The sequence below is a fragment of the Anguilla rostrata genome, chromosome 10, assembly GCF_018555375.3.
Source record: "Anguilla rostrata isolate EN2019 chromosome 10, ASM1855537v3, whole genome shotgun sequence".
Classification (NCBI taxonomy): Eukaryota; Metazoa; Chordata; class Actinopteri; order Anguilliformes; family Anguillidae; genus Anguilla; species Anguilla rostrata.
Genome location: NC_057942.1, coordinates 34,194,672 through 34,221,751, shown reverse-complemented (window position 1 = coordinate 34,221,751; position 27,080 = coordinate 34,194,672). Strand labels below are relative to the sequence as shown.

The 27,080-nt window shown below is 41.9% G+C and overlaps 2 protein-coding genes across 2 annotated transcripts in view; both read right to left on the bottom strand.

The window, feature by feature from the left end:
* Nucleotides 1–526: 526 nt before the first annotated feature.
* bmp3 (bone morphogenetic protein 3) lies at nt 527–8,540 on the bottom strand. Its single transcript, XM_064296660.1, has 3 exons — nt 7,729–8,540; nt 5,742–6,652; nt 527–4,024 (listed from the first exon to the last, which is right to left on the bottom strand). Exons 1-3 carry the CDS (start codon nt 8,009–8,011, stop codon nt 3,833–3,835), a joined length of 1,386 nt encoding a protein of 461 aa, XP_064152730.1. The 5' UTR covers nt 8,012–8,540; the 3' UTR covers nt 527–3,832.
* Nucleotides 8,541–10,828: 2,288 nt separating this feature from the next.
* The window catches only part of cfap299 (cilia and flagella associated protein 299), a 73,624-nt gene continuing 57,372 nt past the window's right edge, over nt 10,829–27,080 (bottom strand). Inside the window, exons 4-6 of the mRNA XM_064296659.1 lie at nt 20,655–20,797; nt 13,142–13,271; nt 10,829–11,091 (exon numbers count right to left, since the gene is read on the bottom strand). Of these exons, the coding sequence (XP_064152729.1) occupies nt 10,996–11,091; nt 13,142–13,271; nt 20,655–20,797 (369 nt within the window). The 3' untranslated portion in view covers nt 10,829–10,995. The remainder of the gene's footprint in view (nt 11,092–13,141; nt 13,272–20,654; nt 20,798–27,080) is intronic.

Below are 27,080 nucleotides of genomic sequence, written 5' to 3'. Positions count from 1 at the left end.
AAATACTAGGCTTCAGCACTGAGCTAAATCAAGTGTAAGCAGGCTACTTTGATGCTCTTATTTTATCAGCTGTGTGTGACATATGTGAATTAAATTGAATGAACACAGCCTCTCATTTGCCTTAAAATACCTTAATACTTGATCAATGCATGCAATTTTAAAACTCAAATGATACAGCTTCAGTTTACCAAAAGCAAGTGTGGCAAAGCATCTTGCTCAAACATCCCAACAACAGCATCCCCTGGGATTTGACCGACAGGTCCAGAAGGCAGTCCTAATTACTACCGTATTGACTGCAAAGCATTTCAGCCAATACAGTTTGATTAAAAGGGGGAAGAGGCACACAACTCATTACATCTGCTAACTAAATCACACCATCAATCTAAAAAACCCTCAATGACAAAGCGGCACTCAATGTTTTTAGCATTTAGGCTACATAACGGTTTACATATTTGGCATTGCATCCTCACTTGTCACCCAGTCCTTTCCGCTAACAGTTTGCAGAGAGATGCAGCGTACAGTCGGCTGACGTACATAACTTTATTCGTTTGAATGGTTTATAAAAGGGGGAAAGGCGATAGCCCTCCAAGCGTGGAGTGCTTACAGAGAAGTGAGCGTGTACATCAGTAGTGATGAGTACCCTTCACAGCTTGACGGGTCATGTGACATTGGCCTCTCCGTTTCTCCGCCCCCCAGTCCTCCTTCCACACTGCCTGCCATTTATATATTGTGAAAAAGTACAATAAATGCCACTACAAAAAATAAATAAATGCATTTTTAAAGTTCCTTTCCATATACAAATATTTTTTTATGAGGCGTTTTGTACAAGCATTTCCTTTAGACCTACTCATAAACATTTACAAGAAAGGTGTTACAGTGTGGTAGAGGAAGTTCTTAAAATATACACACATGAAAAGTTTGCACCAGCCATATCTGGAGGATGGCAATGAAATAAAAGACAGGTTACATTCTAATTTCCACAGACTTTCCTATTTAAAATGTTCCCACATGCCTCCTTATATAAATTTGCATAAATCCTTTTTAATGGGTAAATAGCCATTTGGTATAATGTGGTGTTGCAAAGAATTGTTCATCACAACAATATGTTACTGGATTGGAATTTGTCGAAGTTGCAAACTGTCAAAATTGATGAACAGGAATACAAAATTGTCCCGTGCATATAAAACAACCATTTAGTGTATACAGTTACTCTCAAAAACAATATGATTGTCTACCATAAAAACATAACATACAGTGAAATAGTCTCAAATACTACACTGAATTTTAAAATGCAACACAATGAAGCCATTCAATTTTTTCCCCATTGAAAATATGACAGGAACAGTACAAAAATGAAACTCTTAAGTTCTGAAAAATAAAATATTACCCACTTTAAAAATGTAAAATATGTTTTTTTTTCTCCAATGTGATCATTTATTTTTTTAAATCATCATTGGACTTCAAATATTATATGATAGCCTTCACACAATTTTTACTTAATTTTTGACTTAAACATTTGGTAATAAAAACAAAAATACAAACGTGTTTCCACCTTTGAGACAAGTAAGCATACAAATATCATTTTAGACATACATTATATACACAAAACCAATATACATATCTATAAAATGTGTTACCCTCTAAATTTTATTTAACTTTTCAAAAATAAATATATGGTATATTACCTTCATTATATATGTACTTACTGAAGAGCAATTAATTTTAATGCTGGTATCACTATGCAGCAGACAAAGTTTCCCTTAAGCAAAACAAACACTATGGCATACAGTCAAGTAGTGGTGCTGCATATGTGTAGTTTGAAATTCATTCAGCAATAATTCTTCCAAATGAGACTGAAATGGATTCATCCAAAAGATAACACCCATTCACACCCAATTACAAATATGAGAAATCTGTGTAACAATTTCTATAAATGCCATGTTATAACTTATAAATTCTTCACAAGAGGTATGGCACCTTCAAAGACAATACATAAACACTAATACAAGATTATGTCAATAGCCACAAACATTGGGTGCAATTACGACATTACCATATTATTCCAAAAAGCACACACCATATTTTGCTAACATAAGCATTTTATGAATGTTTATGAATGGTTATGAATGTGCTATGTAGTTCTTATGAAGGAGTTACATACTGAGCAGTTCATAGAAAGTGTTAAATTGGACATAGGATGAGTCATAAGGACTTCAACACTTTGTGTTATGCCTTGTTTAAAACTAATGAATCCTGTCTCCTTTACTCTTTATAATTCCAATGATTATCATCAAAGAGGGTATGCTAGCAATGACTGCATCACAAATATCTAAGCAAGCAGGGCACCATGAAGTGAGAAAAGTGTTGGGACATTTAGGAAGGCTGGGCAGTTCCATTCAGTATAGCAATATAATGTGCCTATATACCTGTCATTCGTATCATATAAATGCTATGTATTTATTCACATCATGTACATAGAAAAATAGAAAATAGTAAAAAAAAAAAAAAATTGACAAAAGTTTCCTCTGGTAATTCCTTTGTTTAACAAGAATAAACAAACAAACAAAAAAAAAAAAAAACACGTAAATCTTGTAATTCCCTTTATAAAAAAGCAGTAACTAAAGATTTATTATCACCAAGCAATTTCCTCGACACCAATTTCAACATCGTATTTAGTCCTATTATTTATTTTGTGTAGCCTTATATATCATTTTTTATTGCTTGTTCCTTTGAGTTCAGGGGCTGATCAGTCTACAATGGTGTGCAAGTTGCACATTGTACAGTTTGTATTCATATATGTCAGTGTGAGAAACAGGCAGGTATGAATGAAAGCTAAGACCGAAAGCTATCCCATCATTCACAGATACATGTGGAGAGAAAGTGGGGAATTAATCACGCAGACTGCTACACAGTTCTGCATTGCTGATGCTTTACCATTCCTTCCTCTCTATTCCACACCATGGATCAGTTTCTGCTGGATACATGTATATTTGAGAAACAAAAAGCATCATAACATAACCACATATACTGATCACCTAAAGGCTACCTTATTGTAAACGCATTTAAAACCACATTTAGTCTTTGCGATCAAATATATCTTGATATAGCAGCCGTAGGAATACTTTACCATGAATTTCATAGATAGCACATACAAAACTATTTGATAAGAGAGAATCGTACATTACTGCAATGTAACAGTACGCAAAAGTAAAGTTGCAAGATGACAAAGGAGGAGGAACGCAGAAAAAGTTCACGCCAGGTGAATTTTCATGCATAAGTGTCAGCAAAACGAGGCGGCAGAGTTTGCCAATTGGCTAAAGATACGTCAATGGAATTCCAGGGGCTTGAGCAGAGTCAGACGTGTTTCTTGCAGGAGAGGAAGAGGCTACAACAGAGGACTCGCTTTAAGCTCTCGGCACAGTTGCCTCCAACTGATTTCTTTTCTCCAGCAATATACAGAAGAGAAGGCATTTCAAATTTTCTTTTATAACCGATTCAGTTTATGCCTCCATTATTACAAAAAAAGGAAACAAAAGACCAATAGTATGTCTTGCATGTTCTTGTGAAATTGCTTTGCGTTGTGTCAATGACAATGAGCAGGTGATGTTAGTGGACTGACCATCCATCCTGTATGCGTGACTGATAGATAAAGACAGCCCACTGCACTGTTCTATCAGGGAGAATGGTCGACCTTCTGGCTCCAAAAACAGTACACAGTCTTGGCTGTCTTGTTCACATACTCTTTGAATAGTTAGATAGCTATGGGAATTGTAGTCTGTCTTCCAGTGCAAAAGGGGCTCTCGAGGGGAGGGCACCAGGCTGTGTCCCTGTATTATCTGCAAGCGCAGGAGTCCACGGTCATGTTGGGGTAGACCTTGAGGACCACGTTGCTGTGCTCGTCGAAGAAGAGGATGCTGAGGGAGGACATCTTTTCGGGGACGCAGCAGGGCTCGGGGATCCCCGGCACCACGCCCACGGCCCGCACGATGCTCTGGATGGTGGCGTGGTTCGAGGGGTTCAGGGACTGCAAGGCACAGAGTCAATGCGTGAGTCTTGCACTCAATCTCTCCTATTAAATCTGTAATATCAATGCACTTTGGCAATAGCTGAAGCTATAAAATAAAATTACACACATTTGATGTTCTGTACAAAAACGGACAAAAATGTATAAGTTGCTGAAAATGTGTTAAAACTAAGAAAGAGCCTTAAGTTCATTTAGATTATACTGATGTCAGACTACTCAAGACAGAACCCATACTACCCTGAGCTGGGCAACCATCTGTGGCATAGTCCTCACTGGAATGCTGATTTTACACAGTAAAATGTCTAGTGTACAACAGTGACCACATGTACTTGGTAAGAGTTAATTTAACACTGATTTTACACATTTTACTGTGTGGCTGCTGGTTGTTCCTAAAAGGCTAAAATGAAGGTGCAAAGTTAGAAAAAAAACTAGATTGGAAGACTTTAACAAGCGCCTACACTGTTTAGGGAGAACTATCCACATATGCAAACAGACTAAGGTACCTAAAAAAAATAATCCTGACAAATTACTTGGTTTCTTGAAGTAACTGCAAGCTTTTTCATAAGTGTAGGGCTTATGCAAAAGCATACTCGACTACCCATCATGGAAAGTTTCTTTTTGAAATTATTATTATTTTTTAAAGTGCACACTTACCATACAAATAACATACTTCATTCAGCCACTAAGGCACTCAATTTTGTTCAGTGACATTACCACTTGTAATATCACGCCCATCATTTTTGCAAACAGAACAGCCCAGCACTAATTAACAGCTATTTTACATCTATCTGCTGTCTTAAAGACTAAATGACTATACACTGTTTCTCAGCACTATGCATTTCATGTGAGGGATAAGAGTCTCAGTCAGCCAGTTGGATGTCAGATTGACACCAACAAATCTAAATTTAGTTTCATTCATAGTTCAACCACAAGAGGCTGCTCCACATTAAACAGATAAATGTGCATTTTCAGCATTATTTACTTTTAGCATGTGAAATGATAAGACCATCAAAAAAGTTCATTTAAATTGCTTTGCATCTTAATTTAAATATTTGCAAAAATGATATTTTATATAATGATGTTATCAGTTCATACTCCACCAGAAAGGCAATAATGAAATCATAACTTTGGTGAACCCCTTACATTGGGTATTTCCACTTAATGGTGATTTAAACAGCTGGTCACATCTAATTGTTAAATATTATATGTATAACCACTCATTTAAAACCAGAATATTTGTAAATGTAATTACCAATATTATACCTGCAATACAATTGCTTATTTTTGGATACTGTACAGAAGAACCAATTATAACATTGGTCATTACATGCTATTATAACCTGCTGGACAGAGACTGTACAAGCAAACATCTAAAGCAACATTTGCAAGTCTCTCCAAAATGTTGGATTTTCAGGAATACATTTATTTTCAGAAATTGGACTTGATTTTTTTTCATTCCAGAACAAAAAAGAGCTGATACTCTACGGAGTCTGGAACTTTAAATCAGCAAGAAACAGGTCAGTTAAGAAAAGGCTGCCTGCTGCTACACCAGCAGTTAACTGATGCAACAGTTCGTGCAAGCGGGTCCCACTGACAAAACGTTACTTTTTGATGCCATCTAGTGGACAGTGAAGAGCATTGCATATTTGCATGCAAGGGAGAAATATTAGGAACATAAGTATGCACACTAACAGCCTCTGACTGCAAAAATACGTACCTTTGGCATAGGAAACGGACAAGAGCCTGAACAATAGTAGGCGTCGAAGGACTTGGGGGAAATAATCCAGTCGCTCCAGCCGATGTCCGCAAAGTCCACCTTCAGGTACCTGCGGGCACAATTCCGCGGCTCGTTCCACTGTTTCTTGCGCGCTTTCTTTATAGTCTGCTCGTCGAACTGCAGCAGCGGCACCTTGTGGCGCTGGTTCTTGCGCGGCTTCTTCCTGGGGCGCTTGGCCGGCTTGTCCTCCAGCGGGTCGTAGGGGCCGGGCTCATCCCAACCCGGCGTCTCGTACGGGTACTCCGGCCCGGGCAGCTCGTTGTTCTGGAGGGGGAGGAGGACGTTGGCGGAGCGCCTCGCCCGCCGCCGCTGCTGCTGCTGCGCCGTGCCGTTAGCCGCACGCGCCCCCAGCCTGTGGAGCCCGGGGGCCAGCGCCCCCTTGTGGCGGCGCAGGGTGGAGACCACGCTCTCGGGCTCGGAGATGGCCGAGTCGTTGGCGTACACCAGGACGTACGGGGAGCGGTCGGAGAGGAGCTGCTTCCAGGGCCGCCGCCCCCGCGATGACACGGCGATGCCGATCAGAAGCTCGTCGTGGTGCTTGGCCCGGTTGACGACCCGCGTAATATCCCTCCACTGCCAGGATATGAAGTCCCGGTGGAGCGTGGAGACGTTGATGAGAAAGTGTCCCAGAGTCCTCGTGTTGTTATCCACTGAGGCGAAACTCCACACGTCCAGATGAATGTGGCCCTGTTTTCGCGGGCCATGACGATGGCAGGTCTTAGGGCTTGCACATCCGTGGGTGCCGTTCTGCAGGTCTCCTATGTAATAGTGCAGAGTAGCCGAGAGCACGTCTTCTGACTTGGTCAGGGATGTCAGATTAAAGATCTGCAGCTGCTTACCATTGATTGTACCTGGATGCATAAACAGCAAATAAGAATTAGATATGTTTCTTGTGACACTGCATTTTGGACTGTATTAAACAAATGCATAACTCTGAGCCGATTCAAAATAACTCTCTCCCACCCCAGAGAAGTAAGGATGGAAAGCATTGCAAGCACCTTACGCATTCAGTCATGTATGAAACATTTGGGGCCATTCAAAAGGTTTCATGTGCATTTCTAAGAGGTGCCTGTAGGAGGAGGTATATTCTCATATTACGAAGAGACAGAAGACCCCCGCTCCTTCCCCCGACTCGCCCAAGCAGTCTGCTAAGTCTACTGTAGATCCTCTCTTAAATGGAGAACAATATTTCAATCATCAGCATTTTCCCCAAAAAAGTACGCTGTAGCAAAAATGCTATTATTTTAACAATGAACCATGATGACAATTTTCAATCATTTTTGTAACAAAATGTAAAAATATTTAGGATACATTATGATTTATAATAGGCTACCTTTCAACATAGTGTGAAGTAATTTAACCATTCACATATAAAATAAAAAAGTCAATCTAGGTTGTGTGTCTGACACACAAAAATGGTTGTGTGTAATTAATAATGTGTATAACCAAGTCTTAAATATATAAGAAAGTCACCGTGCAGGCGCAACTCACACACAGAAGCACACACCGCGTCACAGTTAAAACAGCATAAAATAATCATTAAATTGACAGCTGTGTTCTTCTTGTACATGTGCACCTTTGGCAAATTTTGAAAGTAAAACTGCACATCATACACTTACGTATGTCTTATTACGCGTTTTGCAGAACTGACTGAAAAACAATTCTTGTTTACTTGGCATCCTGTTACGACAGGTCCCCACCACGGGGAGCCTTTATTCACTCGCGCGGGTTTCCGAACAGGTGGATTTCTGTTAATAGCCAAAACGCATCCTCCATACCACGGCGAGTCTACAATACGCATGGAATCCGAATCCAGAACAATGACAACTAAGAAATGAGTCATCTTCAATATAACATGTGGAACTACACTCGGCGCGTCAGTGTAACTTAAGCACCGAACAACAAAATAGTAACGCGTAATACGTACCCCAGTGAGCTTTAAAACTGCGAACCGTGTTTCCGTCCATGAATTGAAAACCTGCTCTGTTGTATTTCTCGTAGAGCATCTGCATGTGCTCCGACACTGTATCCTGTAAATGCAGATCGTGTTCATCCTTGACTGAGTGATCCTTATCCAGAGTGTCCCCAAAATGCCCCGAATGCGCCAGTCTCTTCAGATCGATGAAATGATCTTTCAGCATCGCGCAATATCCACCGCATAGATAGCTCCATCCGATAAAAAGGACGAATAAATGTTGACAGCCAGCCATACTTCGAATCGAAAGTAGAGTTGACAAGTCACGACAGAAGCTTTAGAGCAAAGTGGGTTTCCAAAGTGCTCTTCTATCTCAGGCGAGTTTTCATTAGCCCACCTGGAAAGAGAGTGTAGGGTAATCGTGTAGGCTACGAACACAGTGGCCGCACGGAATAGTGTGATTGTCTTCCAGAAGCTCGCTGCTACCAATGATGAGTTACAGCCTAGTCGGTGTCAAAGTACTCAGGCAGTCGGTTATATTTCAGTTATTTTTTTGCCTCTCCACCTCACTGTTATAGAGTAGTGGTAGTTGCGAGGGGCAGTTCTTTTGGTTTTGTATCGTGGATCTGGGCTGCTCTCGGAATCGACAGCCAATCGCACCCCTTCTCGCCTTTCACTGAAGGTAAAACACGTTGTGCATGGTAATATATAGGGCTCATGGGACCATCTGAGTTTTCCTCTCTTGGTTACAGAAACGGCACGTTTACAGGAGCGAATTGCTCAACGCCAGAACATTTGAAAATTTTTCATTAGGTAGCACACATTTCTATTGCCAATTTTATTATGCTACCAACACGCGCCGTTTATATTTGTGTGCGGAACATCAGGATTTATTTTAAATCCCATATGCAATGAGACCGTTAAGGGAAAATGTTTGAACAAAACATGGATTTTACAATTAAAGCTCTATTTGCACATTCAAAAAAAATCACAATGAGTTGTAAGAATCCTTCAAGATACAATATATTGAGGGGGAAAGCGTCAATGTAATGACACAATTAGTTATGAAAAAGTTGTAAGTAATGTCTTCAAGCTCCCTTTCAACTCAACAAAACTCTTCTACGCGTTATTGGATGACTCATTTCTAGACTGTTAATAATGTGCGAAAGAAAGATCCGTGAAAAGTGTCTCAGCAAAGCTATGGGCTTGGGATGTGGCGATGAATGAAACGGCTTATTGGCGGAATTAAAGGCTCTCGCTCCTATTTTGTCGCGTTCAATGGAGTTAAGCACGCACATCCTGTACATCGCAGTGTGATCCGGATGCGGCATCGTATCCCAAACGTACAAAATAAGATCTATAATAAAGAGTTTCAATGCCCCCTGTCACTCTTTATTTTTCAAGGGCGCTCGGGAGGAAATGATTATTTCCCCCTTGGACATTTAATGTCAATAATAACACTTGTACGTAGGTGTCAAATGTGTAGCCTACGAACACGCACGCACGCACACAATCATTCGGACTAATGGACAGGGGGACATTGCTTGATGCTGTCCATTGCAGAAAACTCTGGGGTACGTGTGTGGGATAGAGTAAAAATCATAGTCATAATGCAGGACTGAAAATATTTTTGACAGGGGCATTTTTATTTTCCACCGCATTACACCATGCAGCCTACATCTACTTATTGAGCTGGAACAAGGGTTAAGTACTGTAAAGGTGCATTTCAAAAGCACTGAGTTCACTATTAATGTTCTAATAAGGCAATATATATAATGCAATTAGTCACAGAGATAAAGCAAGTTTTCAGGGAAGTTCTGAGGGTATTCTCAAATACCTGTTCACATGGTGAGGTAGCTGTTGAGATGCATTTCAGGGCCATACTTATAATTTCTCTTTTGTTATGCCATAGGGCTGATAACATTTTTGTTTAATTAATCTGTAAGGTTTTCTGGCAGTCTGGAACATGAAATTTTGTTTTGGGTAAGGGGGTCGAAGGAAACAAGCAAGTTGAAGCACCTCTGCCACTGTATGATTTGCTTGCAACTGAAACTCCTGATCCTACTTCAGAGGAAACATCCAAGTCACCCCAGCAGCCTTGCATGACCATCAAATTTGTTTGACTTGGTCCAAACAAATTCCGTATTTGTTATACATTTTTCTCCCCGAACTAACCAACGAACAGGCGCAACTCTTGCTCTCAGTTAAAATATTTTCATTTTATTTACTCCGTCTTTATAAAACTTTCTTTTGTTTCTTTCAAATCCTGGCATGTTGCGGTGATTGTGTGCCCACAATCAAAGCAACGGAAAGGCACGCAGGACGTGCCCAGCTAGAAAACGGGTGCCAGCTCTCGGCTGAAACGCACCGCAAAATGTGTCCCGAGGTCAAGCATTTGTAAATTTGAGTCTTTCTGAGATTCGACACCGAGTGAGCGACACGTAAACCCGGTGAGCTCTTTGAAGCGAGTCTCCCTGGCATCTGTGCGCATGAAGAGGGTGTTGAGACCCCTCGCCCACCCTTTGTAAACCTGCCAGCATTCTCACAGTCCGACTGCAAGCCCGGGGGAGCATATGAAAGCTTCCCGCCTCCGAGCCCTCACGCCCTTATTTTTGTTTATGCAAACAGGAAACGCTTTGCAGGGAAAAAAACCGCTCCGCTTCAGGTCTCGGAGCAGGTTGCCGATTCCTTGGTTACTCATTTGTTGCTTTTCCGATCCTAAACAAGCTCCTTGCCAGTTTTCAGCTGGGAATACAAACAATTACGAGGTTTGTACGGGGGCTTAGCTGCAGTCAGACATTTGCATTTGGCTAATGCGCAGAGTCACATCAAAGGTCTTTAAACTCTAAACTGAGCATCATAACAAGGCCCCAGATAGTCACGCACATCTCTGGCGAGTTAATGAATTGCTTGGAGGGAAATATCTCCAGAAAACATTGCTTTTGAGAAGTACAGCTAGACAGCAACTAAAGCACCATGGAATCTTTATCATATACAGTACAAGTTATAAACAAATTGGTGGGACTTTACAATCAAATGGGCCTTGTTTATATATTCTTTAAACGAACAACAGCATTTAATTCACTACAATTATATATCACGCAAGAACAGATTTTAAAACAAGAAAAAGTTGTTTTATTTAATTAAATAGGGCTTCATTACATTACACAAGCATTCCAAGCATCCAAATATACTGTAATTGTCACAAAAACAACACTGGATAAAATTAAAGTCTGTCGGCAATGTCAAATAATGATTCTTTCCAAAGCATGCCTTGGCTTAGTTTCTCCTCCTGTTGATGTGGTCAAAGATCACAACCTGCATGTAGAGGTCAGTCTTGATAGGAGTGCAAGAGGAACTATCACCAGTTGGACCCTTGGGGTTGTAGAAGAGAGAAAAAAAAAGTATGTCAAGTCAGTGATCCTTTTAAATTGTGTCCAAACACAGCAAGTAATCACCGGTTATAAGTGAAGCTTTCCTCTATCACAACCGACTTCCTGTCATGAGTTCTAAATTGAATTGTGAGAATGCAACACTTTATTCCAGCCTAATATGTTTTTGGCTAATAGCCAACAATACACCTGGGACCTAGGAGACCTATTCTAGTTGTAGGAATAAATAACTTACAGTACTAAATGGTACAACATCAAAACGGTTTCTGGGTTCCAGTTCTACTTGGCTTTTCTTCTACGGAATTATTCAGCATCGTGTTCTGATTTAAAACGTGAATATATTTATTCAAGTTGAAGAACTTTAGGTGAACCGTGGTTATGGTTTCGGCCGTTCGAAGCCATTTAAATTGGGGTGGCAGTTTAGCATAATGGTTTGTGCCTCTGGTGGGTTTGATTCTCAGCTGGGGCATTGTGCCCTTCAAGTGTTGCTTCAGTACAGATGGATTTTATGTACAGAATGTAAGCTGTGCATGTTGCTCTGATTAAGAGTATCTGCTAAGTGCCTAAAACATGAGTTAGGGTTCACCTCAGATTTTAACATAATATCCATCTCTCATAACTGATTGTGAGATCTGAGAACGAAGTGTGTTTATGGAACACGCATGCAAAGAGGAGCAAACACGGGTGCATGTATGAACAGTATCTGTATTCACAGGATTTCATTCTAGCATTGACTTAAATTTTGTCCCATATAATTAGGACTGCTGGTCTGCGCTCTGCTATGCGTGCTGGACAGGCTATCTGCCTTCAAGGGACATTTTTAAATGGTCAAAGTTAAAAGGGTGCAAATTTCCAAACTTGCTTTCATTCAAAGTTGGGGGAAAAAAAAAATCTTCAGATCACACACAAAGGAAAACACGGTCCTTTTAGCCAAAAGAAACAGGATCTACAAATCACAAAAAAGGACATTTGAATTTTAACAATGCATAGCATGAAAGCGGTAAAAACAAATAATAACTGCATTAAATTTCAAAGAAAAAAACAAAACAAAACAAAAAACGAATGTTTGATTCTGGCTGTTTCCAGGAGAAAGAATGTGCCCACATGGACGATGAGCTCACAGTGGGTAGGACAGCCCTGTGTTCCGGGCACCCGGGTAGTTTTCGGAGTCTGGCTTTCTCTGCCTCCCCCCTTGTTTTTAATAGGCGGTGCGGTCCGGGTGGATCCGCCGCAATCAGAACACTCAGACTGCCATCGTAGCCTCAACAACACGGCGCAACCAAACTCCGTCCCGGCAGTCTGAGTTCTCTAAACTTTGAAAATAGTTCTGGTCCGTGAAGCCTCTCAGCATAAACAGTGGGGGAAAGGAAAAAAAAAAAGCAATCTGCTTGCGCTTGGCGGATTTCACAGTGCATTCTCAGGATCTCTTTTGGTCTGGTGTGTAGACGCTGAGGAAGCACCTGTCCCCCTGTCCCGTCCCCGCGCTGGCCGAGGCCCGGCTGGGTCGCGGTTGGGCTGAAAACAGGCTTCTGTGCCTGGAGGTCACCATTTTTTGCTGTGTTTATACTCCACTGATCACGGCTGATTTGGTTCTCATGTGTCGTTAATTTACAACACTCCGTCTGGAGATTTTGCAATGTGTGATGACAGCAAGTGGTGTTTTGATCACAAGACGAGGGAAGTGAGTAGTTTTAAGACATGAGCAACAAGCAAAACCAGGCTTATTCTGCAGTTCTGCAACGGTTTCCCATTAATGGATGGTAACCCATTATTAATTTGTGGTGAATAACTCCACATTGAATGTGCCATCCACTTATGTTTCAGTAGTCTTAAATCTGAACCAAAGTAGGCTAACTTGTAAGCAGTGAATACTTCGGTTCACTTAGGTTAATGCTTTATGTGTTTGTAATGGGTGTTAACAGGTGAACTCCCTCTGCAGAAAGCACCTTCGTTTGTTTGCTTTTGCCTTGAGATAGAAAACAAAAGGGAGTGTAGAACTCACAAAGAAAAGTCTGAACATATCGTTCGAATACCTTTGGAGTCACGTCCACAATTTTTCTGTCTATTTTGTTTTTGAAGACCATGCCACTTGGATTGTCATCAATCACGTGGTAGTTTGGGCTGTCCCTGGAACAAACATGCTCAGTTTCCCAGTTTAAGAAGCTGTGGAGATGAGAAAAACATTAGTAAGCTTTCATCCCCATTCATTAATGTGCTACAGACCACGTATGCCCAATCCAATAGCAATTTAAACTACAGCTGCAGGCAGCAATGATGGGGTCCAAGCTGTAGACACAATCCCCAACTGTAAGCGCAAACAATTTGTAACCTCACAAACCTATCGTCACAGGCGCACAACAGGTGGCCGAAGATCATTTGTTCCCACAAGGCATCTCCCAGATATATGTTGGGTACAGCATCCAGAATAATGCAAATGTGACCCCATTGCTGCATTATGGGTATATTTGAATGTTAGCCACCACTGCTACTCTTGGACAGGCACTGATTTGATAGTACATATTTACAGCTTAGTAAATACTTTCAAAAAGGTTTTTCCAGTGTGCAATGGTATTATACTTAAATTTGAATTTAGCCTCTAATAATACAAAGAGTTAAATTGGCAAGCAACATCATAAAAAGTAACTTTAAATATGGGAAATATCAACTCTTTCTCCAATCAGATTAGAGCTGTTTTGGATTTCTCAAAGGGGGAGCATTTTGTTACAGCTCTGAATATTAGAAATGGGTTTGGGTTCCAAAATAAATGGCAGATGGTGCTCGATTGGATCCTCATTTCCCTTTCCCACATACTTCTACTGTCATAAGTAGAGACAACAATGTGTAATGACACGTGCATGCATGCAACAAAAATAAAGCCAAAAAAAAGAAAAGGTTTTGACCATAGCAATACAGTTAAAATGCAGTCTCAAAAAAACACTTCCCATTTAAACTATTTATTAAACATTTAACTAAAAATGGGTGATTGCCAGGAAAAAATTATTGAAAAATATTCCAACATCAGAGAAAGAGGGGTTCCATAAGCCAGGGGGAGGGGTTGGGTTATCCACAGAGACTAAATTCTGCTTTCCTTTAGTTTCTCCATTACTTTTTGGCTGGACCGCAACAGCAGGGCCAGCCCTACAAACGCAAATGTCTGTGACTGAGTGATGAAGTTACACCATTGGTCGGCCGGTCCAGCCACTTACTAGGTTTTGACCTGGTCTTGTTATTACACTATGTATGGTTTCCCTTTATTGTGTGTTATTGGATTCCTGTATTTGCGTTTATCTGATGTATTATTACCTAGTTCAGCCGCCATAATTATTGGAGCATATAATAGGTGTGAGAGTAAAGACAGAAAAATAGGAATTACATTTTATAATAATGAAAATGAAAACTCTAATGAATGCTCTTTGACCTCTACTGATAGAGTAAGTTCTGATGTGCCTAACCTCATGTGTTAGTCCATATGTGTACATATATAACCCCTTGTTTACCGTTTTGTACAGTTTACTACAAAATAAAACCAAAAACAAAACAAAAAACCCCCCCACAATCATATCTAATCGGGAGAGCAATCAGGTTGAGCATTTTAATGGTATACATTTTGCCTTCCACACAGCAGCTACTGTAACTTGGCAATGGAAAGCTGCGTTGACTGAAACCAGTGCGCTCAATGGTTTGGGTCCCTGAGCGAACTGCTGGCTCTTTCTGGCGGTTCTCATCACTGGCTTGTCTGCTGTGGGCCAGATGCTTTATAGTAATATAACTCCAAATGTCACACTTTGAGGCGTGGAAGGTTGCTGTGCTGGACCCTTGGCCGTTTCCCAGCAACCGACGTGGTCCAAGAAGAAAGTTGGGCCGTGGGGACAAGGCCCCTTTATAAATCCAGGGAGAGGCGAGTAGATGAGAAAGTGACAACAAATTATGCGTAGCTTGCATGATAATGATGAGGCACTGGAAGAAGGCCAGTGCGGTGCATGCTATACTGCTGTGCTGCCTCAATGGCTCCAGCACAACATAAACAACAGATGTAAAACGTTCATGACCGTGACCATAAAACAACAAATCACTGAGAGCTAACATCAACTCCAAATTTTGAAATATTGTCCTCATTTGGCTGATGTTAGTTTATTGGCTGGTTTCTTTTAGCTGTGAATTTCTTTCAGCAGCAGCCTTACAGAATTTCATATAAACCTATTCCTGAAATCTCAAGTGTAATTACATGGGATATTTATAAGACATCTTTCTTGTGTGACATTTTGGTTAGATCACTACAATCTCAGACCCTATAACTGTAAATCTCTGTTTACTCAATGGCAAAAAATTTGAACGTTTAATTTTTTGTGAAGATCGAAAAACCATACCTCCTTGGGTCTGAACTACTGCTAACCTTACAATTCACCCCTCCTAGCTGGAAAGATTTCTTTTTCCACACCTAACCCCTGCAAATCATACTGAAATAGAGGGATTCAAATAAATCTTTCAGAAACTCGGGAGGATTCACACCACGGTTCCAAATCTTGAAAGAACTGATGTTTATCACCAAGGCCTCTCTCGAGAGGTGTAGCCAAATCTGCACGACTCTCCCCCTCCCCACCATCGCTTGAATGGTCTGATCCACTCCTGGGAGCTATTTGCCTCCTCCAATGGCTGTAGGTCATAGGAATAGTTAACGCCACAGTATGCATGCTGTACAACTTAAACCCTGTCTCTCTGATTTAAAAGAAAACTTAAGATAATCACTTCTTTTTCCTGTTCTGATGACAATCCGCAAGACACTCACACATCAAAATGATCTTTGCAGGAAATGCCATATTTAAGCAGAAAAAAAAAAAATCAGCTGAGCTTTAACCAACAAATAATGTCAAAGCTTTTGTCCATGGAAAGGAAAGCACTCATTTCAAAACCATTTTTTGTACAAAGGGCACTGGATACAGTTGCTGGGGTTAATAGTCTTTCATTTGCTGTTACCGTGTTTAAGACAAACCCCCTCCATGGCCTACCTTATGCATAATGTTTCTGAAAAATGCCAAGGTAAGCATTCTTTCTGTGTATTGAGAGAAAAACGACACTCAGTTTGTGTACAACTATACATTTCCTCATTCAGAGTAAGGTTTGTTGGTATTTTCAGTGCCTATTTATATCGAAACGCCAGATGGCAATTAACATTTTTTGGTCGACCGCTTTTATACCATGGCGAACCGCTTAATTTTGGTAGAGAAAAATAAGACTGACACGAGATATTTCTACAGAAAACATGAAAAGATATCCCAGACAGAAAATATCCCAGACCTGTAGATATGCAAGTCAGATCGAGTAAGAGTTCTTTCTTTTCCCAATGAACTTTGCAGTTATAAGCAAGCAGGTTATATCGCATACTGCTTTTACTACACACAGGCAGTATAAATTCGGTAACCACTTGGTCAGACTAGTAGCCATACTCATGCAGTTCCTCTGAGAATTACATGATTTAGTTTCATCAGATCCAACTCAATCAGGGCCATTTGCAAGCTTTATTTTGTAATGACTTGGAAACTCCTGGTTGGCACCACACCCTGAGAGATGGATTGCAATGTTTTCAACCTAGACTTAGAGTAGTACAAATGACTGTCTTGCTCTAAATAAGTGACCATGAGCATCTTCTTGTAGTTGTACCACAGAACAAGAAGCAGCAGCTTGTCTCACGTTGGATCTACAGTTACAGCCCCATGTCCCCATCCATAGCTGACTATATTCTGCCCTTCTTTAGCAATCAGAAGTCTCTCCAGTTTCCTTTCTTTTTTGAGTGCAAGATACACTTTGGACTTGACAATGAAGCTGTTTACAGTGACATGGAGATAGTTTGTGATTTCTGCCTCAGTTTAACCAATATTGTGGTTAACCAATAGAACACTGCCATAGTCACAAGCACAGCAACTTTCCAGTTTAAAAACTACTTGCCAACAGAAATAATGCCTTCTCCAAGAAAGTACCTGAACTGAGCAAACAAATGAGATACTCACAGTTAAGGCCCATATTGCATGCTTAGCTCAGATAGAGTTCTGGCTTCTTTTCAAGTCCTGGACTCCCTGCTATAATGTTCGCCTGCATTACATAAGGTGGTGACACAATTGGGTGTGATACTCTATTCCACATGGCTGAACCTCATGTGATTAATGGCACCGCTGTGCTAAAACAGGTTTACAGCGTTCCACTCCTCAGAGCGACTCTCGCTATGAACACAGATCATAATACCATTATGAAATCCCTTTGTCTTCTAAATGCCCAATTTCATGTAAACAAACCGCAAGGATTGTGTTTAAAATGCTATTTCTCAAAGTATGACAAAGATATCTGAATAAACAGCTCCCTTTCTTTGTGGGTTTTGATGGCAGCAACAAAATAAAACCTGTATTTGCAGGCTCACAATGTATGTACTGACAAAAACAAAAACAAAAAAACACCAATTTTAATTCCTTAAGAGCCCCAACATGCTAAATTATGCATTCTGATAAGGTCTGAGTGAGTGTTGAGCGTTTCCTGTAATCTTACCTTTTCACAGTTTATACATTTGCTGTTCATCATAACTTCTTAAAAGCAGCTTCCTTCTGGTTTTTAATATGTGTGTTCGCCACATGTGGATGTCTGCACAAAAACGTGGAATGTTCACCTTCTTTCCAACAAATATTTATCATAGCCAGCAAATCCACTGTGTACTGTGTCTAACATAGGATGACACACAACCCCTCAGCGCGAACAATGCTTCAGGGGGGAAACTGGTCATTCACGTCAGGAGCTGGAATCATTTCTCTTCATATTAAAAGTTAATAAAGTAGGACAGCAGTGCAAATATTTTTACAGCAGCAAACGAAGCCAGACACAGGTGCGCTTGCAAGACCTGAGCATGGAAGCAATATGCTTTTGGCCAGGAGGAGGAAAACTTTGTTTTTATTATGGAGAAATCCTTCAAGTTAAATGTTTCGTACAGTCGCAAACACACAGACTTGCACACGCAATGTGGGAGAAACTCCTCTGACATGGCAAAATCTTTGGCCCAGTCGGCTTCCAGGTCCAGTAGCGGAGCTCTGGGGGTGGGGGTTTAAAATTAGTCGGGGGTACAGTGGGTGAGTTCTTCCATCTGCAGTACCATATGTCTCAGCCTGCCATAAAAATCTCTGACTGACACAGAAGTGTGCTCGGGGACCAGTGTGTGCTGCACATTTTCATGTTCCGCAGAGCTACAATAGGGCTGGGAACTAATTCTACACATCTTTGGTAGCGGATATTAACGGGCATCACTGCAAGCTACGCGACAGGTGTTTATTCAACAGCATTTTCTTCCTTCCATTTCGGTTGATTTCTGTTCATTTAAATCAAATACAGGCTAGTTGAAAAGTAGCGAATGCTGCATTCCTTGAGGGTAAAAAACCGGCTAACTGCAAACACAAGGCTAATTTCCTGAGGAACGCAGACCGCTCGATTCATTTATGCTAAAAGGTGATGCGAGGCAGCAGCTATGCTAAAAATCCACTGAAGACGGAACACAGCATCACATGACATGGCCAGATGAAGACTTGATACTGAAAAGGATACAGCCTCAGATCGCATAAGCAGATGGTCAACTTCGTGATGGAACATTAAATTGACATCAGAGATGCATCAGGCACATCTGGAATGACAGGAAGTTGACTGCGTGGGGCAACCTGGTGGGATGATTTGACTGCACGCTACGGACACACCGAATAAGCACCTTTATTTGCTTCTAGCGGTTTGTGGTTGACGGCCTTGGTTTATACAGTGAACCAAGGTAAACTGTATGTACTAATCAGCCTCCTTCTTGATGGTCATCTGATCTACTAGTCAACAGTAATGAGTTGAAAATTTGGAAGTACAGTTTATATTTGTAGGGACATCCCTTCAATTCATTAAGTTCCAAAAAAATAGTTGGCGGATAGTTTGCTGAAGATTTTCATATTAATATAAAAATATTTTGACCAGTGAAAACATTCTGAAAAACTTGCAAATATTTATGGACTCAACTGAATCCACCAGCACAATGGCAGAAGGCTCGATATGATGGCAACGGAAGCGCTGTGCGTCTGAGCGTGCCGCGTGGGGGCGGAGTCAGCATCTGCTCCCTCTTAGCGGAGACCGCGCGCGTTACTGTTCCCAGCAGAGGGAGAGGGGGCCGAACCTTGGAGCCGCCTGCCACATAAACGCGCTCCGTGGGTGGAGGCTCTCCCCCGGCATGCCCACTCCGTGACTCACACAACTTTCCTATGGAAAGACCATTTGGGAACCCACTCACTTTCACTGGACTGTAGCTGGGTGGAGGAACATGTGACTGAACAGGCCAGGTGCGTCTGTTCCAACTGGTCTATAGGTTTCAGAGTTACGTCAAATTCAGGCGATTAAGATCTGTGATGATTAGCAATTCAAGTTCCCATCTAATTAACAACTTGCTAGCTGTAATATGGTGGTAATCAGTTATTTTGATGTGCATATAGTGGACCATCTTGGTTTCTGTAAAGGGAAATCACAGTATAGAGTCATACATACTCCCACAACTAAGTGTTGCTGTTTGTTCTCAGAACATGATGGAAAATGCTCAAAAGCAGCATCTGAATCAAAGAGATCCAAACAGCCATTCTCCTGCAAGGTCAATATCTTTTAATATCACAAGCAACACCACAATTGATAGGACATTGATGTCAGCGAGTAAAGACGATCTCTCATCACAACCCACCAGCAGGAGAGTTAATCTCCTTATCAGATACCGGCGCAGTTATATTAAAGAGACGAAGAAGCCAGATGTTCATGACCTTTCCAGTCGAGGAAAACAAAAAAATGGGTCTTCCTATCATCTCCCCATCCATGTGTGTCTGTCTTCATGGGATTTCTAGTACAGTTTCGGAATGCACAGGGTAATGTTGCGTAGCCATGTGTGAATGGCCATAGTCAGTTCAAGCAAATCTGACCATATTTTTTTATTGAAATAGCACTTTTGCAGCAAAATGCTTTTGAGGAAAATGCCATCCACACTATTGGTTTAATAGAGAGACATGTCCCTCCTTAAAAGGGTAGAAGTGAAGAGAATGTTTTTTTAAATGGTGAAGATTAATAACTACCCATTTCCAAATCTAATTTAAATGTATTACTTGCCGTGGCAATTTGAACTTCCCGCAAGATGCACTTCCGAAAGTCTGTAGTGTGAAAGTTCAAACTTTCGAATGTACCTTGAGAAGTTAATGAGGTCTGACTTGGTTGTGGTTGAAGCAGCATAAATCTCACGCTTTTTGATAGTCTGGCGTGCATATCTATTTCACATCTGTGTTTGGGAGAGATTTAGTGTTCTTATGCTAGTGCCACAATGACAGATGCTGCATGCTAATGCAAGGGCAGTCTAAAGCCCGTTGGGGAAATTGAGGTAGTAGACAAGTTGGGAATGGTAAATAAATCTTAAAGGGGAAAAAATGCATGTCAAAATATTCTCTCAAGAATATTTTCTCAAAAGAAAAATCTTTGCAATAAGAGTGGACATTATCACAACTAAAATAGACCTACCTTAAATCAGTTGACTTTGGCAAAAACTTTTTCTTTCCACTGAAATATGGTTCAAAATCTTCGGTCTGCAGTCTGTGGGAGTAGTCTATATACCCAGATATTTCCTGTCCACGAGCATTTCTGTCCCTTATGAAAATGATGGACTGAAAAAGAAGCAGAGGGAAACGCTGTGTAAATAATCAAGAACAGGCTGCCTTGAGAACTCGAAAAAAGATTGATGTCAATCATTAATACCTGGGAAACAAAAAGCATAGGCTGCATAAAATACTCCCACATTTTAATGTGACACTATACAGTATTCAAATCCTATTCAGTTAGAAACAAAACTTCTGATTAGGCTGAATGTCTCTGCTCTGAAACAAAATAAATGAATTATTATTAAAAATAACGATATTAACTGTTCACTGTTTCTCACATACTGAAGAGTCACCTGAATTGTAGTCACTTAATCATTTGGGCTCCCAAAAAAAATAAACAAATGTGTTTTGCTCAGATCAAGGCAAAGAATATGAAAGAGGTGCAAAGTTGAAAAGCCACAGGTGACAGAAGAACTTGAAATGATCTTTTTATGTTGATAACATCATAAAGACCAGCCTTTGATAAACAGACAAATGCAAAACAAAATACACTGTCATCTCTTCTGAGCTTGTTTTGTCTGAACGGCGATGGAGGGGAGTGAGAAACAAAACATGTGCGAGAAGAGACTCTGTTTTGGCTCCTCGGTTTACCCTCACCAACTGGCCAAAGTGAGCAGATCAGAGAGGGACACGGACGGCGGGGACATCGCATCGGTATCGCCGTCAGAACGTCGGTCGTCTGCAGATCTAAGATAGCTAGCGCTACGCAAGCTCAAAGGAGAGGAGCGCTCGTCACGGTATCTTTTAAACAGATGCTATCGGCTGCGCAGCTGCGCGGAGGGCCGGGGCAGCTACAGTGTCTGCGGCTTCTGTGCGTCCCAGCCAGAGCCGGGAGTAAATCACCAGGCGGACGCGAAGAATTACGGTCCGAGGAGGAGCGCGAGCGGATCGTTTTTCTGCTCACGGTATCAACCTCCGCAACACCCCCCGTCCCCCGTGCCCCCACCCCCCAATGCACAGCGGAGGAGCTGATCCCACTCGTGCTTTAATCCCTATTAAGGCTTGGAACGGAATAAAAGCGATCCCCACCCCAACCAAAAACCGCAAGGGTCTACCACCTCTTTGCAGGCTGCAAACAGGTGATCTCACCTGACGGGGGCTTGAAAGAGCTGCATCCCATGTAATGGATTAAAGGAGCCAGGGGGCCGTCACTCTTGATTTGAGATTTGATACGAGACGCAGACCCAGCGTCTCGGGTAAACAGCCCTTTGTGACACTCAATATTCGGGACCTTCTTTTGTGATCCGGCATGTAAATTCACGCGGCACAAATACATCGTGTAATTTCATCTGCCTGATGAAGCTTCATGACCTTAAAATACAGGTAACATCAGTGAAAGTTTAATGGAGCGCAATGACAACCAGAGATAAAACTGGAGGGGAGAAGAGAAAATAAGGAAGAAAAACCCACAACTTTGTACTTTTAAGGATTTCAAATCCAATTTGTGTCCCTGACCCCTAATACTGCTTGTTCATATAGAATTATAACTTGGAAAATCACTAGTGTTGACAACAAACAAACAATGAAGACTGTTAAAAACATTAGAGCACACTTGCCTCTATCACTATAACATATGTACGGTACACGTGTTTTACAGCACGAACCACGGACAGTAATTGATACCTTGGCTGAAGAAGAACGGCATTCACAAATAAAAGAACACCAGAGGAGATGGTTTTTAAGCATTTCCTCTTGTGTCCCCCAGTGTCTTTACAGGGGAGGATACAATAATGGGGACATCCCAATTCCCTCAAAGCAGGCAGCGCGTGTACGGTGTGCTCTCCATACGGCCTATAGCCTGTGGAACTGCTGAGGCTGAACAGACTCTCATACATCCACCATTCAGTAGAGGTGGCAAGGGAGGGGGCAGGGGGGGTGGATGGGTCTGGGGGCGCGGGTGGGTTTCAGGGGGAAATGACTGAACGTCTTTATCGAGGGCGGGGGTGGGGGTGCGGGGGAGACGGGGGGTTTCTCTGACGGGATTTTCCATTGACGCACTTATCTGGGGGCGCGGCGTGCGTCAGGCCGCCGTGGCGACGCCCTCTCTCTGGATCACACTTTCGCAGGAACGCCGAGGCCTCCCAGCGCCCCCCTGGCCTGGGAACAATCCCGCACTGTCAGGCGGTCCTGCAGGTGTCTCGCGGTGTCAGCTGGCCTCTGTTTATTATTGGTGGGCCGCGCTGGAGGAGGAATCCCGGGCCATCACTAACAACTGTGTAAATTTGTTGGGGGAATGAAAACACGGCCTGTACGACAGGAATGTTTGAGGTCGGAGTCCTTTTTTTTGGCAGGCTTGCCCTTGTCCCTCTTAAGGTATTCCTTGAAGGGGAAAAAGGGGGATTGCTTATTTGACTTGGACGTGACTTCACACAGCCAGGTTTCTGTGTAATAGATGCAGTGGTGGAAACCAGATGTGCTGAGGTGTGCTAGTTGTTTGGGATCTACCAGAATTACACTTCCTCTCAGATACCCGATACGGGTTTCGCTTACAGAGATGGCTATGTGCACCTAATAGGGCTATTCAGTCAACTGAGAAACCCTAATTCTTATGGGAAAAAGAACTCCGTATTTAATGACAAGAACACCAGGGTGTACAGTGACTATGAATACTTAAGGAAACATTTCAAGTTCTCCTTGTATAATGGCAGCTCAGCTTCAATAACAATGGAGAATCTTCCATCAATATCAATGGGTATATACAAATACAAAAAAAAGTTGCAAAAACACAGTAATTCCTGCAGGACGGCAGGTCTAAAACGCTTTCTTTCGGGTCCCTAAACCACAATGGAATCCCTTTGCAAAAGCACAAAAGATCACTTTACATAAGTGGTAACCAATCCTGTTCATGGAGATCTACCATCCTGTAGGTTATCATTTTGACCCCAATTTGGCACACCTGACTACTAAGTAACAGCAAGATCTCTCGCTATTGAATGAGGTTGTGCTTTGTTAGGGTTACAGTGAAAACCAATAGGATGGTAGATCTCCAGGATCTACAGGGTTGGTTACCACTGCTCTACATGATAGGTCTTCCCAAAGCTGTGCTTCACACAACAATCCTGATTCAATGCAAAGAATGAGTTTGCCAAGTTCTATGCAGTAGTAACACGAGTACTGTGGCAAGCATGATGTGCACACACAGATTTATCCAAATTTAGACTGCACTACATCTGAACACATTATATCCACCTGCAGCATTTACCTAATATGAAATGTAGGGTAAGACTGACAGACACACACATTTCATATTCAGAAAGCTGCTTTAGTTGCAGCTTTTAAACCCTTATTTTAATAATTTAATTAAATACCGCAAACTATCAAACGTGTAAAGGGAATAGCCAGTTCCTCTGCTCCTTAACATGTTAATTGTTTCCTCTGACAGCTGCAACTCTGATCTGCACATGTATGCCATAAGGATGAAAATAATCGTAAGGCACTGTTCCCTTCACTTATAATTATAGGGTGTGTCACTACACAGATGTCTTGGCTCAAGAAACAAAAATGTACAACTTTAACCATACCAAAAGATTGCTTGCAGTACTTGGTGGTTAAACTTTATATTTGTATTCCGTGAAAAGTATTTCTTAGCACTGTGCGTCGGACTGCATCGTAAAAATAGAAAAATGTGCACGGCGACAGCAAATTCGTAGAAAATACAGACTCGGGCACTGCGGGCCTGTGTGACATCGATTGCACTGCAAAGACAAAGATTTTTTTATGCAATTTGATTAAAGGATCCGATTATGTTAATTCAGACAAACACGAATGCGTAAGCCATCACGGATCAAATCCGTCCCATGCCACTGTATCTAATACAGCAAGCTGAGGAGCAGAGGAGCTAAAGTGAAGTTTCTTGACAGACGGTGGAAGGAGGAAACAGTTTGTTTACCCATGTGCTCAGGATCTGCGTTCATAAACAGGCCGCCCGGGTGTTTGTGCAGGGGAGTAAATAAATCCTGGGCAGGTGGCTCGGCGATCCCTCTTCCAAACACCCGAGAGCGGACCGCCACGCCCCGAGGTTAAGCCGAGGAGGCAGAGGCGACCGCGGCCAAGCACCCGAAAGGGAGCCAGGCAGTCAATCAGCGGGGCCGGCCGGGCCTGCTCAGCGAGCGCTGCGCCGGACCCGGCTTTTTCGCAGAAGTAGCCAGCGACCACAAAATAAGTGGCTCGAACCCACACGCTCCAAATTACAGGGAGCCCTAAAGCAGAAAACGCTAGCCTGCTTTTTTCGAACACCGTTTTAAAAAATTCTATTAAAACTGACCCCCCTTTTTCGTCCTACTTGCAGCCTTTTTCGCTCTTGATTGATGCCATGGCATTTTTTAAACTTGATCCATTATTAGCAATCTCACACGTAGCGATGCCTGTAGTGTATTTATACATATGCGCGCACACTCATACACCATATGTTGTCTCCAATAAACATTATGTAAAAAATAAAAATAAGCACGACAAACTGGTATAAGACAAATGAGTACATCCCCTAATCAGCTCTGGACGGTGCTCTAAGCCCCATGGCGTTATTGGATAATAACAGGGACTGTCCCATAAAATATATGTTTAACACTAACACTAACTATAGCCCCCATTCTTTGTAAAAAGACCAGTTTGCCACTGAGTTGTAAGATGGTCGTGCTAAGAGTTCATTAAAGACCTGCTGCTCTTAGCAAATAACATTAAAAGAAAACAAGATTACAAATTTTCAGCTGTACTGATGAAAGCTCAAGGCGAATATTCACCATATTTATACTGACTGTCAGCCTGTTCCGACTACACAGAGCCTGGAGCTCCCCAACTATTAGAATGGGTGAGACTGAGCCCCATGTGTCACCAGCAGACCATCTGCTGTTTTTATAGCCTGTGTTCTGGGGGGGCAGTGAGCCCCCCCCTGCCTGCCCTGCAGCCGCACAGACCTGGGGGGTCCAACACCAGCGCGCCCGCGACCATCCTCCGACGGACGTGAACTCGCAGCCTCCCGCCTCGGGGGCCGTCCCACCGCTCCAAGAGCTGGCACTGGCCGCTTGGGGCTTTGGGACTCATCGGGCAAAAGCGTTCGCTCCTGGTGACTGCTGCCATCCGTAAATGCACATCTGCCCTGGAACAGGAAAGCACTCCGGATCGGTGTCAAGAAACATAAATATATTTCTAGCTGTGCTTTACACCTAAGCAGCAGTCAGCTGTGACACTCAATACAAGAGAGAGAAAGACTCAAATGGGGGCTGTCATACATATGTTCTTTTAAAGACCTGTCGCGGGACATTGTCCATTTGTGCTGCGCTCACTGTATTTTTCCCTCTTCGGTGGGTGGCATAATTTCCCTGGCTTCTGCAGGCCGAACAAAAAAAAAACCAAAAAACTTGAACAATAACCTGAACAATTACTTTGCGAAGGGTGTTTATTTTTTCGAGAATGAACCGCTTTCTGGCAGGAAACCTTGCTGGTTCTGCTCCATTGAGCCCTGTACGAGGAGGTAATATTGTACTGCTCAGAAAGAAAGGTTCTAAATTAGATACATGCCTGAATTCTGCGAGGAATTACGAGTTGAAAATAGAGCAGTTGAATTTGGCACGTGGGGCAAAAACACAAATCAGTCAAAGTAGTCCCAGCTACACTTTTTAAACACTGAGGTGACCAAACGCAGGCATATCGTTCCCCCCAGCTTTTCTCCTTCAATCATTTTTTAAATTCTTTTGGCTTCCAAATTACATGTGGGAAAGAAAATGTAAGTTTAGCATGAAACATCTGCAGAGTGGTGCAACTCTAAAGGGACGGAGGAACGGCTATATTTGTGAGTCCACCATAGCTTGCTAAACGTGTTAAACGTGGCTTACGTTCTCATCAATATCCCCTGCTGCTGTTCTCTCAGATTTAAAATCCGTTATTATTGACTGTGATTAATTAGTTTTTTTGTTTGCCGTCTGCATACAGAATGCAGAGGGAAATTTGCAAAAAGATTTGCAGAAAACGCTCAGATTAACACTTTTTTGATGGGGGCCAATGGTAGTGTCAAATCTCAGATTTTTGCTCTCTAATTTTTCACTTATTTATTCGTAATTATGTGCCATTCAGTTATTGCCATCAAACAGTCAATTAATTGGGGCAGGTGTTCAGTGAATGCCTTTTCAAACTACTGAATTACTACAACAATAAAAAATTCTGAATTTTTTTTTTGGCTATTTTTTAGCCTCTCTGAAGACTACTGAAATAACCCCAAGCATGCTTCATAGATGGTAAGACACAGTAGGTGGCATTCGTCCAGATCCAATTGGTGGGGCAAAATACAAGATTG

Coding starts and splice junctions, on each gene's coding strand:
- bmp3 (XM_064296660.1), bottom strand. CDS start 8,011: ATGGCTGGCTGTCAACATTTATTCGTCCTTTTTATCGGATGGAGCTAT. Junction 6,653..7,728: donor CAGTTTTAAAGCTCACTGGG/GTACGTATTACG, acceptor TTATGCATCCAG/GTACAATCAATGGTAAGCAG. Junction 4,025..5,741: donor GTCCGTTTCCTATGCCAAAG/GTACGTATTTTT, acceptor TGTGCCTTGCAG/TCCCTGAACCCCTCGAACCA.